Source organism: Ovis aries, chromosome 3 (assembly GCF_016772045.2).
Source record: "Ovis aries strain OAR_USU_Benz2616 breed Rambouillet chromosome 3, ARS-UI_Ramb_v3.0, whole genome shotgun sequence".
Classification (NCBI taxonomy): Eukaryota; Metazoa; Chordata; class Mammalia; order Artiodactyla; family Bovidae; genus Ovis; species Ovis aries.
Genome location: NC_056056.1, coordinates 8,913,793 through 8,927,468, shown reverse-complemented (window position 1 = coordinate 8,927,468; position 13,676 = coordinate 8,913,793). Strand labels below are relative to the sequence as shown.

The following is a 13,676-nucleotide window of genomic DNA, read 5'->3' as shown; positions in this document are numbered from 1 at the left end:
AGAGGGCAGGGAGGGCAAGGGTTCCAGAGACAGGCCAACCAGGGTCCCAGCCCTGGCCACGCCACAGGGTGGGCAGGGCCTCAGTTTCCACATCTGTAAATTGGGATAAAATAGTCCCTGCCTCCTGGAGGACTGGGCAGGAAGGTCATGTGTGTGGCCCTGCACAGAGTGAGCAGGCGGTGGACGTCGCCGTGTGATCATCTTGAGGGCAGGTGGAAGCCTGGAGGCCCCGGGAGTCAGGGTGGATGCTGTGCCTGAGATGGTCAGCACGGCCTGGGAAGTATCACCAGTGCAGGTAGTAGCCTCCCTGCTCAGCACCATCATGAAACGTGAGGTGGAAAAGACAGAGACCAGGGATCGAGAGGCCTCTCAGGCTCCAGCACTAGCCGCCAGGTCACCCTGTGCCGAACCCAGAGGCCCCTGGCTCTGTGACCCCTCAGCCCCTTGCAAAGGCCTCTTTGTTCGTTCTTTGGGACACCCATGACTGGCTGCCCGCAAACCCGCCTGTGAGCTGAGTCTCCAGGCAGCATCTGCCAGTGTCTGCTCTGGCCTCCCTCTGCGTCTCTGGTTGCTGTTTGACCCCGTCCACTGCCCATGAGGCCACTTGGAGACACCCCTTCCCACTGACACTCAGCATGATGATGCCAGGCCCCTAGTCTGGGAGCCAATCTAAAAGCTCCCCATCTTCGGATCCCAGGAGGTTCTCGGGTGAGAAGCATCTTCGCCCCAGCCCTGGGCCACACTCTGCCCCCTGGACTCAGTGTCACGCAGCATCTTGCAACGTGAGGCCCTGTATCTGGTCTGCTGTACAGACCTGCTTGCCACCCTCTGTACCTGCATCCAGGCCCCAGTCATCCTGAAGCCAGAGTGAGACATGTCCTAAAAGCACTGCTGTCCCAAATGCTGGTTGGCCCACTGGTAAAGCGATGAGGGCAGTCCAGGGGGTCCTGACCCATAGTTTTGAATAGAATAGACTGGAAAATGTTGGGGTTTCTTACACATAATGAAGATGAGTATGGTTTCATGAAGCTTCTTTTGGTTCAACACACAACACCGTGCTTGTGTGTTGTACACACTTGGTGGGGGTGTCGTCAAAAAGGTCTGAAAGCCACTACTTTCATCATCTGAGACAACGCAGTACCCTTGCCCCTACCAGTGTGAAGAGGAGCCCCCCAGGCTGTGATGCAGGGCGATCTGCTGAACCCCTGTCCTTCCACGATGGGATATTTGCTTTGCTTTTGCAGAACTGGCTTTTCCAAACCAATGAGTGGAGCCCCAAACCGGGGATTCCAGGCCTTATGCCTAGAGAAACAAAAGCTACACCAGCAGTTTGGCCCTGCTGGGCATCAGCCCTTCTAGCCATAAATGCTCTCAAGGTGCTGCCATTCACTCTCAGCCAAGAGTGCCCATCACAGACAATCCAATTCTTCCAAGCTGTGGTTTCCACTTGTCCATTTTTCCCTGGGACATTCCTGGGTTCAGGTCACCCGAACTCATAGAAGTTATGCCTTGGCACTAAATGTGGTGGGAAAAGGAAAGGCTCTGGGAGGAAAGGAGCCAAGGATGGGAGGGAGGGCTGGGGCTGATGATCTGCTGAGGAGTCTCGCTGGCTGCTCTGGGCCCTGGTGGAGTGGCACCAAGGGGTGGAGGGCAGGGAAGAGAGGAGGCCTACGCTGGCCCCGCTCAGAAGAAGGGGCCGCCCTTCCGCCCATGTGCCTGGGTCTCTAATCAGGCAGCCTGGGGACTCCACCCCTGCCACTTGCGACATTGTCACTCTGCCTCCCCTTCCTCCCTAGCTGTCTTCATGGACCAGGTACTGGGTCATACTCTCAGGATCCACCCTCCTGTACTACGGAGCCAAGTCCTTGAGGGGCACAGACAGAAAACACGTATGTTCCATGAAAGAACTCCCTGTGCTGGGCCTTCATGTAGTGTGAACTGCTAGGGGTGTGAGGGGAAGGTGGGGAAAGGTGGTGGGGATGGGAGGGAAGCTTGCCTGGCCCAGGTGGGCCTTCCTACGGGAGTGGAGGGCACAGGCCTCCCGGCTATGCTGTTGTTCCCCTGCAGTATAAATCCACACCTGGCAAGAAGGTCTCCGTCGTGGGCTGGATGGTGCAGCTGCCCGACGACCCTGAGCACCCGGACATATTCCAGCTGAATAACCCCGACAAAGGTAGGCGGCAGGCCAGAGCTGGTGCCTGCAGCCTCTCTCTGCCCTGTTCCTTCTGCGGCTAAATGTGCGTTTTGAAACACACAAAAGTAGGGACTTTTGAGGCTGCTGCTTTCCTTTCACGTTAGGTTCTGATGTTCACAGGGTCCCCTTAGTCCCTAAAAGCTGCTTAGACCGTGGTGGGCGTGTCCACTGCGCAGTGCGCATGGCACGTGGCTGTCGGAATCCTTTTCAGCTATGGCTGCTGGGGCCCATCTCCCCTGGAGCTGTGGCTTTGGGGTCTTGGAATAAATAGCATCGTGCTGGATGAGGCAGTGACTTTGAAGCTGGAGGAGTCTGTTTTATCTTATGCATTTGACACATTATTCTGAGAAGGACCCATGGGCTTCACCAGAGCCCAAGACACCATGGTGGGGAAAATGGTTGAGAGAGAAGGGGGCGGAGGGGCACAGAAGGCTTCTGCTCCACACGCCCCGACTTTGGCTGCTCCTGACCGTCCCCAGAGCAGTCACCCAGGTTCATGCTTACCTTCACACCATGGGCAGACCCTCCCATGTGACCTTCCTCTCAACCAGTGGCCTTTCCACCACCAGGCAATGTTTACAAGTTCCAGACTGGCTCCCGATTCCATGCAATCCTGTGGCACAAGCATTTGGATGATGCCTGTAAAAGCAACAGGCCTCAGGTAAAGTCACCAAAGTCCTGCTCATCCCCTGAAATACCCTCTCCCACCCTCGGGGCCACGGGGCCACAGAAAACACGCCTTCCTCCTTCCTGCAGAGACTATTAGCGAGGCTCCCAGGGACTCTCTTTTGATCAGCTTTTCCCCATGAGACAGGGCACCCCCCACCTGGCTTACAACTAAGCCCAGCTTCAGACTAGAACTTTGAACCTGTCTCCTGTATCTTTCCTACTAAAGGAAACACCACAGAAACATCCCATCAGAGACAGGTGGCAGGTGGGCTACTGCCCCATGGCTCAGGCTACAGCATCTATTGAGGTCGTCCCCCTGAAAGTTGATGTTTGGGCATCCTCCAACCTGACCAAAGGGTCTCCCTGACTCCACAACCCTTAGGAATAAGGATAATAGCTAACTTGTTGAGGGCTAACCATGGCTTTTGGTGAGTGGGGCTCCCCACTCCTTGGCATGTTTGAACCAATGGGACTGCTGGTTTGCCAGGCCCTGGCTTGAGGCTTGCTCCCACCCCCATGCCACCCCTCCTAGGACCAGGCTTGAGGCGAGATGCTTTACGTGCAGGAATTGGCCAAATCCTCCCAGCATCCCTGTGGGGTAGGTTCCCAAATTGTCCCCGTTTTATGCTGAGGTCACTGAGGCTCACAAAGTGGTGGACCCTGGTTTAAAGCCCCCTGGTGAGTGAGGTCTCACCCCCTCTTGCCAGACACCAGAGTCTAGACCCGCCTCCGCTGAGCTCTTCCACCGCAGGCATCCCCAGGGTCCCTGACTTCCTCAGCCTCCTGCCATTGAGCCAGAGGCCTGGAAGCAGAGACTCCGCTGTCCAGGCTTGTGAGAGAGGTGGCCGCCCAGCCCTCACACCAGCCCAGGCAGTGTGTGGGCCTCTGGGACCAGAACCAATGCTCTCGGCCCTGAACTTCCCTGACCTGTTCCCCGGATGAGCTGGAAGAGGGTGGGGGCGGGGGAGCTGGGTCCCTCTCTTCTGTCTAGAGAGCCAGCATCGGGGCTGGACTAGAGGGAGGCAGCTTTGAGGAGGAGGATGGTGGTGTGGAGGCCACATCAGACGTGTGGGGCTGGGAGGGCCAGGGCTTCCGTGGTGCTGGTTGCAGCTCAGTCACAGACTTCTCAGCCCCCAGGCTGGTTGTCACGAAGCAGAGGGAGGTCTCTAGTGGCATGTCCCGTGATTCTGGGCTCAGTGTGGGCCCATTCAGGATTTTCCTCTGTAACATAGATGTGGACATGTATTCAAGCTGATCAAATTAGACATGATAAGAAGCTCGAAGGGCAGAATCAGCAGAAAGTCCTCGACAAACTGAAGCAGGAGGGCAAGACCAACACAGGGATAGCCTTGAGGCCCCACAGGGAAACTCAAGATAAATTGCATTTGAGTCCCTCCACTCACTTGCTGGGAATTTGTCCCCAGGCACATGCTCACACATACACACACAGGCTTGTGGTGAGAGTGTTCACTGCAGCATTGTCCTTAGAAAGAGAGAAAGAAAAGCCACGGGAAACCTTGCTGACCCTCAGTATGTCCCTACTGTGCAGCCCCTGATGTGGGTGCTGCAAGTCACAAGTGAGAAAGCCTAAGTGTGAAAATGCATGTCAGGACGATCTCATTTGTATTCAGACACACATGCGTATTGATCGTATGCATGGTGGTGTGTGTAGCATTAGTGAAACAGCACACAGGAGACTATAGTTCTGAGGTTCCTAGAGCATGTTTTTCATATTAAGCAAATGTAACTGCCCATCCCCGTGATGAGGAGACCAGGGTCCTGGGTTGACAGTCACCTCAAGGTGATGAACAAGGTGCCACCTCAGATCACCTTAGGAGAGGAAGAGCCTCCTGCCCTCTGCTCTGCTCAGGTGGTGACTGCGGGGCCCCTCCTTGGCTCTGAGGGCACAGCCCTGAAGCTCACCTGTACCCAGGGGGCCCCGAGGAGTGACAAAACTGAAGCCCTGAAGTGGGCCACACAGACGGTGGGGCGGAGAGGGAGGCGGGCCCTTCCTCGGTGTCTGCCCCACGAAGACAGTCGTGGCTCTGAGGGGATGGGCAGGCAGGAGCGGGATGGTTGCCCTGAACAAGAGCCTATGTCCTGATCTGGGGGGCTGTGGGGGGGGCGGCCTGAGGGAGGCAGCAGCCCCGCAGTGGTAGCAGGGACCTGGGTCAAACCCACTTAGCAGGGGAAGTGTTTGGTGTGGACGAATGGATTGCATACCATGTCTGGCAAATGTGGTCTTCCCGCAGCAAGGTTTTGCAACATTGAAGTATTTTTGTCCAGTTTTTAGACCTAAGGGAGAAGGTCTTCTATTTTTTAATACTTTTTATCTCTAATTTACTTTCAACCAAATATTCCTGCTGTCTGCTGTATGTAATAAAAATGGCAACAGCTAAATATTCCACAGGAGGGGATTACTGAAATAAGCCACAATACCTGCCTGCGATGGCATACAAGGGGGCTGCAGAGAAGGATGATACAGAAATGCATCTTCTCCCATTGAAACTCTCAGTGCCTGAGATGACTTTTTTGTGGAATTGCATTTCTTAAAATCGTCTGTGGTAATAGGAAATAGGTGCGCGCGTCTGTGTTCTAAGTCACTTAAGTCGTGTCCAACTCTTTGTAACCCTATGGACTGTAGCCGGCCAGGCTCCTCTGTCCACGGGATTCTGTAGGCAAGAATACTGGAATGGGCTACCATGCCCTCTTCCGGGGGAATCTTCCTGACCCAGGGATCGAACCCTCATCCACGTCTCCTGCATTGCAGGTGGATTCTTTATCGCTGAGCCACTGGGGAAGCCCAATAGCGAGTACACTTAAACTTACTGATAGCATGTATATAAGGTGTAAACCACAGCAATAAAGCAAATAACCATGTGCCCCCGACCCAGCCTAATGGCAAGACTTCCCCAGGCCTTAGAACACCTCCCTCCCAGGGGTGTCTTCCTAATTCTATCTCCCTCCCACCTACTTATACCCCATAACTGCATTCCTGATTTGTTTGTTTACTGTTCCTTTAAAGCATTACCACACGTATTTGATTTCTTAATGTGTTATCTGGGGTACACTTTTGATTTTTTTTCGTGTTCACCATTCATTCATTCATTCATTCATGTATTTATTTGGTTGTGTCAGCTCTCAGTTGCAGCACGCGGATCTTTCGTTGCTGCGCGCAGACTCTGGTTGTGGTGCATGGGCTCAGTAGTGGCAGCACACAGGCTTAGCTGCCCTGCAGCCTGTGAGATCTTAGTTCCCCGACCAGGGGTTGAACCCATGTCCCCTGCATTGCAAGGCAGATTCTTAACCACCGGACCACCAGGGAAGTCCCTGGGGTACATTTTTTAAAATTTTCTTTTAAAACCACAGAGCCATTACTGCATAGCTTCTTCTGTGACTTGCTTTTCTCCTACAGTATGATCCTAGGATTCCTCTGCGTCAGTGTATGTAGCTGTGATCCATTTGTCTGTAATTTCTTATCACTTCTCCTGTCCGTGACGCCGAGAATGATTTCCTGCTTCTCACTATTTTGAACAGTGCTGCCGTGACCATCCTTGTAACTGTCTCCTGGTGCGAGGAGATGCATTTTTTCCAGTTCATCCTTTTGACCAAATTGACACCAAGATGGATTTGTTTTTGATGAAATTGCTTCTCATCGGATTTTCTGGAACCCCACAGCCATGCTGGGGAGGAGGCCTGGGGCTGGGGGCATGTCAGCAGCTTTGAAGGGAAGGAGAAGCACTGTGATCTTGGGGCTGGGGATCCCCCAGTAAAGGGAGCTGGGAGCTGGTCCTGGGGACACAGCATGGGAAGGTCTAGGGGTTCCTGACATCCCCAGACTTCCTCCTTCTCCTTGTGCTTCTACTTGCCAACTCCTACCATCCGCTAACCACCCCTCTTCTCTCCAGGGGCATGGGCTTACCCTACAGGCTCAGTCACCTCTTCCTGCAAATGCATTTGTGCTTTGATCCAGGGATAGTGGTTGAGAGCATGGGTGGTGATGTCACAGCCTTGTCACTCAACCGCTGTGTCCTTCACCTCCCTAAGCCTCTGTTTCCTCATCTTTATAATGGGAATAATTCCAGTACTTGCCTCCTGGGGTTGTTGTGAGGACTCAGGGCACAATACTAGTAGGGTTCTCAGAGCCCTTCCTGGCACATGGTGGCCCCTTAACACATGGCGGCTGTTACTATTGCTGTGTCCTCTCCCCATCCCCACCCACTCATTCACAAACTGACTGAGAGAGGCCTGAACCCTTCCCTTAGGGACCCCTCCACCACCACCCCCAGCCCCATCCCCTTCCGAAAGGTCGGAACTTTGACAAGAGATTGAGCTTTCTCTTCTAGGTACCTGCAAACCTTATGTCATTTGAATAAGTCTCTGCAGGACTTGGCGTGACTTCGGAGGCCTCTGGGAGCCCAGCCTGGGACTGGTGGCCAAGCGCACATTGGGGCACAGGCCGCTGGCGGGGTGCTGGGAGACTCAGACCTGGACTTGAGGGGACACGGCCTCACAGTCCGGAGAGCTCTGCTGGTGTGAGGTCCACCTGCCGATCCCCAGCCATCCTCATGCCCCCCATCCTGCAGCACCACCTCGCGGGGCCTCGATCGGTCGTCCGCAGACTGTACACCCTGCCTGCCCGCCCACCCAGCCTGGACCCGCGTCTGTCCACCAGCTGCTGCTGCGATCAGGAGCACCCGGCCCATGTTGGGTCCCCAGGGCTTTCTCCTGCACAAAGAGTGGACGGCGACCCCCATGTTGAGGGCCAGAGGGACGAGACAGGCTAGGGACTGGCTCTTTTCACCCCAGCGCATGGGGTCGCTCGCCCACAGGGCTGCCTCAGATTTTGTACACCCGAAGCGTCCTCTGCGTGTGCGTGCCGTGTCTGTGTGCGTGCAAACGAGCGAGTGTGGACTATCCGAGAAACATGCATTTTGGCACAAGACTCGTGACATCACACACTTCATCCTCTTTGAGGCCCTGCTTTCACCTTAAGCGATAGACGCATCCACCGAGGAAGGTCAGAGTGAGAGCCCAGATTCCTCCTGTGTTAAGGGTCCCTCGCATTCTTTTACTGTAAACAAACAATGCCTTAAATTGTGTCTTGTTTTCTGTTCCTATGGGTGCTATTCATCTGGAAGGCCTGCTCCCTGGGCCCCTGGGCCCTCCCAGGCCTTGTTGCGGTCGGCTCTTCTGAGATAGGACCCAGCTTCGGAATCATGGGCTGGGCCGGCCGCTGGCCTGCTTGCTTCCTCCCAGCCCCTTCCCGCAGGGTCTGAAGGCGCACCCCCACCCCCATTGCTCCTCCCCCTCCCCCCACCCTCCCCTGTGCCAGCATGGGAGCCGCTTTCTGCCAGCTTCTCGAGGCCAGCTGTACGCGGTGACCTGACCTGCTGCACGGAAGCTACTCTGCACCAACCTCTCCCCGCAGGGCCAGGCTTTCGCTCCCCTCCTCATCTCTCTGCCTCCACTGCCAGGGCGGGGCCTCTGGGATTCCTGATTACACTGGGGAGCCTGGGAGTGACACTGAGGCCTTAAGCTCCCCCATTCTTGTCCCCAGACACAGTCACCAGCAAATTCTCCATCGTCCAAGTCCAAGGGCACAATAGTTGATGACCATGGTGACGAGAGAATAAAGCCCTGCGAAGCAGACAGAGCTCTGGTTTCGGCTGAGAGCTCTTCAGGTGAACAACGTCCTTCACCTGTCACTCCTTGTCATGTTTTTAAGTGACTTACTTTGCACAAATACATTTTTATTTAAAGTCATGAACAAAGATTAGCTTTATTTCTGGTAGCTTTATCACTGTAGCTTCTCCCCCCCAGCCCTTTCCTGCCCTCTCCCCTCCCCTCTTCCTCCTCCTCTTTCCTTCTCTCTTTTTTCTAATCTGGGTGTCCTGATTCTGAGAAGGAAACCTGAATGATTTTTTGAAAGAGACTGGATTTTTGGGTCCTTGTCACTCTTGTGGTTTCAGAGCTCACACTGATCAGACAGCAAACTACTCTTAAAAGAGTTTCTGGGCAAGATGCTTCAAGACAACACCTTAACCACTAAATGGTAATAGTTCAATTTAAAAACTGCCAAAGAACCCACCCCTGTATTTTGATCAAAAGGTGACCACTTTTCCGAAAATTCAGATAAATTAGTGAGGAAAGTGATTGTCATCGGGATCTTATTTTGTGATGGCACCTTACTGTGCTCAGTTTCTAACTTCCTTTGGAACAAGGTCTAGAATACTTTGGTGGTGGGAGAAACGCCCAATGGGGAAGTTGAGGCCATCAAACCTTACCCATCATCGGTGCTTCGCACACCCTCCCGCAGCTGGGGTCAGATGCACACACCTAATTCATACCAACAACTGCTCAAACTAGTATCTGGAGTCTGAATGAACGCAACAGACACCCCAACACCTCTCACCAGAACCATGCAGTGTTAATGCTTTAACTGATACTGTCTCTGGTAATTTTTTTTAAAGTCCAAAGTTTGAACTACTTTCCTTGAGTTTCTCTACTCTTCAAACTGTCCTGGTTTTTCCACCATGAGATATTATAGAAGCCAATCCAAAAACCTCTAAATTTCAGGCTCCACTAAATCAGATCATTCCCTGCCCTTTACAGATTTTCCTTATCTTTCACAAATGTTTTCTTCTGAGCTCAATTTTGAAATAGCACAATCGCAGTTCTTGTCAAAGTGTTTAGTCTTCTCTCTAGTTGAAATTGATCCCATGTCCCCTCCTGGAAACATTCTTAGCTTGGACTCTCCATAGAACTGGTAACGAACCTTGAACTTATCAGAAGAGCCCTGCAGATGAAGCTATAAGGCTCCTGGCTTTCCCAGCAGGGGCTCAGGGCCACGCTTGCTGTCTTCCTAACATTGGTTTGTCCTTCATGCTGCCAGTCATAGCAAGCCAGGGGCAGAGGGAGGGCTAGGCACAAACCCCAAAGGGGAAAGTCCCCAGGTGGGTTCTTACCCTGGAAGGAAGCATTCCTGGGTCTTGCTCTCTGACTCGCCATTGTACACAAATGTCTGTGAAAACATTGAAGGTGATGTCTCTTGCATGTGTATGTTGTATCTTTTTTTTTAAGCAAAGAAATCATGGCACCCCTGAATGAAAGAACATTCTAGAGTGCTATCTACAGACTATGGAGTAGATAGCTTGTGTCCTCATGATGCCATGCAAACAGCTCACTCACCTCTCCCCGGGAGTAATTTTCACTCCTCTCCATCAAACGTGTTCTGTAACTCAAGGTCAACCAAGTGCATTCTGACAACTGAAAGTTTGTGGAGGACCGATTTGGTGGGAAGCTGTAGAAATACTGATCTGAGTGTGCCCAGTGGGACAGTGTGGCCTGCCTCCCCTCCCTGGAGAAGCCAGTTCATCACCCAGTCCCCTGTGGACCTTGAAGAGAAGACACTGAAGGGGTTCTGCTTATGAAAGAACCCTCTCTTTCTAGCCAACTGAATTTATATTTTTTTCCTTACCAATGTGGCCAGTATTTCTTTCATCGTCTTCCTCCCACCTTCCAAGCCCAAGAAGTGTGTCTTTTAGGATGCCTTTGACAGGTGGAAGATGGTTCACGAAACAGGAAGCCCTTACAAGCAAGGTCTGCTCTGGTTCTATAGGTGGAGAGTCTAGAGTTCTGGACTCACATTACTGATGCTGAGAATCAGGTGAACAGTGCTGAAAACACAGCCTGACTTACCTATTGTGACTTGGTAAATCACTTTAATCAGTCCCACATCATTCTGACATGTTGGGTGATTTCACGTTTTTAAAAAAAAAAAAAAAAAACTACAAGAGTCCTTTTGAAATAACAGACCCTCTGTGTAAAGCCACCCATTTGTCCATCAATTATCATTTCTAGTGAGTGCTTCCTGTGTGCCAGACTCTTCCCTGGGATTGAAGTGGCCGAGAACAAGATGAACCTAAGCCCTGCCCTCATGGAGCTGACCTCTCAATGAACAAATAGTCCTCACCACTCCATTTTCTCTCTCCCAGCAAGACCCTGGCTCCCCACCCCCGACAACCCCTACCCAGCACTGGGTAGAAACCCTATGTGGATTCCTCCAGAAAGGCTTCGAAAGGCTCAACAGACTGAATAGTCTTCAATTTGCAAGTCCAGTTACTGTCCGAGTCGCCGGTTGGCACGGGACAGACAGGTACAGAGCTATGGCTGGACACAGTGAGGATTCCAAGGTGGAACGAGAAAGTCACATCAGAACGCTTACAGTATTTACTTCAGAAGTTCTTTGGTTTTAATTTCAATGTTAGATACAAGTACAGCTTGAGCGAGAGCTGCTTTCCCTTGGGTGTCGAGAACTTGTCCCATGGACCACCTCACCACTGGTGCTGCACAAACGTGTGTGCGCCACGGGCAGCCCCCAACTCCCTGCTCGCAGCAGCAATGATGAGCATCTGTGAGTTCTGCAATCACTCATCTCTTTATCTGTTTCTGAACAACTGTGACCATTCAGTAACAGTAGTGATTAATTTAGTGTGGTAAAATCTTCAATAAATTTTGTGCCAAAATGCATGGTTTTTCACTTAGCATTCAAAATGTTGCATAGAGAGTAGTTTTCAATTTCTTACGTATTCCTCCAAGTAAGTTGAAAATCAATTTTTACATTTCAATTTGTTTCTTGTTCAATCCGTTGCACTCTCCCGGGCTGTCTTTTTTTTTTTTTTTCAGCAGACCCCCCTGCATGCGGTTGTGTAAGAACTTTCCCTAATTCTTGTGAATTGTCTCATCCACAGTAACCACTGAACATCAGCCCTCTGTGGGATTCTTTAGATTTTTGGTGAAGTATTTTGTTACCTCAGTCTTGTATCAAGTCGCTGTATTTTTCAGCTTGTTACGCGGATAATAATTGTTTCACTAATTAAATACTTTAGTGTATAAACATTTTTGTTTACTTTGAAATTAAATGTGTTTTCCAATGAATATTGCTCAGTTTTTTAAAGTCACGTGCATTCCTTTAGCCAACAGCTGCTGTGCCAGACACAGACGTGAAGGAGTTGAGGGCACTCAGATAAGAGATTACTAGAACATGAATGACATACAGGAGCAGTGCCCTCGGGGAGGGGCAGAGTTAGTGCTGTGGGCACTCGGGGGCGGAACACGGAGAATTGGGGGAAGCCTTAGAGAGAGGGCAGTGCTATTTGCAGATTCACTTCAGATGGCTGAACACGTGGTGGGCAGGAAAGGTGGGAAGATGTAAGAGGAGAAAAGAACAGGACAAGGTTGGGGAGGGAGGCAACCCAGTATTGCTGAGTCAAGGATTTGGGGGTGTAATGGGCTCCAAGACTGAAAAGGTGTGTTGGGGGAAGTTCATGATGCTGTGCAAAACCCAGAAACCCACTCTCACTTTGCTTAAAAGTTGGGGGGGGGGGAGACTGTCTTAAAACGATTGTCTCATGGAAACCTGAAGGGAGGACCAAGTTGGAGTCTCAAGGGGCAGGAAAGAGAAATGGGAAGTCCCCTACATTTTGTCCTCTCCCCTGCATTCTCCAGACTGACTTGTCAGCTGGAGTATGCGGCAGTGAAGGAGTCCAGACCTGGGAAAGCACTTTGAAGTTGTTGAGGGAGTGTGCACCAGAGGGTAACATGATCCAAGCTGATCGTGGGGACCCCTGGCCCCACCTGCTGCAGTTTCCCAGCTAGTGTCTTCCAAGTTCACGCTTCCCACACACACACTCCTCAGCGTCTGCTCCACCAGTTCCTGGCCAGCATGACCACACCTCCCTCACTATGACAAGCCCCCCCTGACTGAGGGTCCCTAGCTCACCTCCTCCTCACGACTTATGTGGTACAATGACCGCCAGCTTTACCCGGATAGGGTCTCTGCCCTCAGATGCAGGACATTGTTCGAGGGCTCTGAGAGGGATGCATCTGACAGTACAGGAAACTAAGTCGAGACTTGAGCCCACCACAACTGGTAGCCTGCAAAACTCCAGCCCCTCGGCTTCACTGCGACAGGCAGGCAGGCAGGCAGGCATCACAAACGCCACCTGGAGACAGCAGTACTCGTTTTTTGATGGATGGAGAGATCCGCGAGCTAACGCAGACGGTAAGGTAGAATTACTATTTAGCTTCGATTTGGTACTCAGAAATGTAGCCCGCTAGCCAGGACCTGGGTACCCGCGGAGGTGAGGGGGAGTAGGCGAGGGTGTGGGCGGGGCCTTAGGGCTGGGTTGAGGCGGGCCCAGAGCTTGATTTGGGAGATCTCAGTCCCGGGCTGGGGAGGTGGGGTTGGAGGTGGGGGGTGCTGGAAGAGAAAAGGCAAGGCCTTGCCTATGGGTGGGACACGGGGAAAGGCGGCCCGCAGCGGGGACGGCGCTATATTAGAAAGAGCTGAGAGGGTCTTAGACGTAGAGGGAAGACTCTAAGGAGCCGATCCTTGGGGGTGAGGGCAGAGGCCGCGACCAAGAGCTCAGTAGTGGGAAGGGAGGTGTGTAGGGCCTGGGTCTGTGCTGAGGGCCACCTAGCGGGAGCAGCGGGGGCCACGGACCATACGGAGCTGGGGATCGGGGTGGCATCTTGGGCTGGTGGGCCTAGAGGAGTTCCTGACAGCCTGCCTCGCGAACCCCGCGGGATTCTGTGCGAGAGGGGCGTGGCTGGAGAGCGGGGCGGAGCTGGGGTGGGCCTGGACCCTGCAGACAGGCGCTGAGTGGGCGGGGGCTGCAGCTCGGGGCGGGGTTGGGCGGGGTCTGAAGCCAGCTGAGGGGCAGAGAATGGGAGGGACTCAATCTCGGGGCGGGGCCGGGGCGGGGCCTAGACCCCCCCCATCGAGGGGCGCGGAGCCGGCTGGACTGAA

The 13,676-nt window shown here is 52.8% G+C and overlaps 1 protein-coding gene across 17 annotated transcripts in view; it reads left to right on the top strand.

Moving 5' to 3' along the window:
- Positions 1-11,803, top strand: part of RALGPS1 (Ral GEF with PH domain and SH3 binding motif 1) — a 302,601-nt gene extending 290,798 nt beyond the window's left edge. For 11 of the 17 annotated variants that reach the window (XM_042245687.1, XM_042245689.1, XM_042245692.2 and 8 more), the window contains 4 exons: positions 1,797-1,889; positions 2,068-2,173; positions 2,764-2,855; positions 6,401-11,803. In XM_042245687.1, coding sequence (XP_042101621.1) covers positions 1,797-1,889; positions 2,068-2,173; positions 2,764-2,855; positions 6,401-6,589 — 480 coding nt within the window. In that variant the 3' untranslated portion in view covers positions 6,590-11,803. Of the gene's footprint in view, positions 1-1,796; positions 1,890-2,067; positions 2,174-2,763; positions 2,856-6,400 lie in introns of those variants that run through there. The other 6 variants (XM_027966434.3, XM_042245694.2, XM_015094180.4 and 3 more) reach the window with 2 other exon arrangements.
- The last annotated feature ends 1,873 nt before the right edge of the window (positions 11,804-13,676 follow it).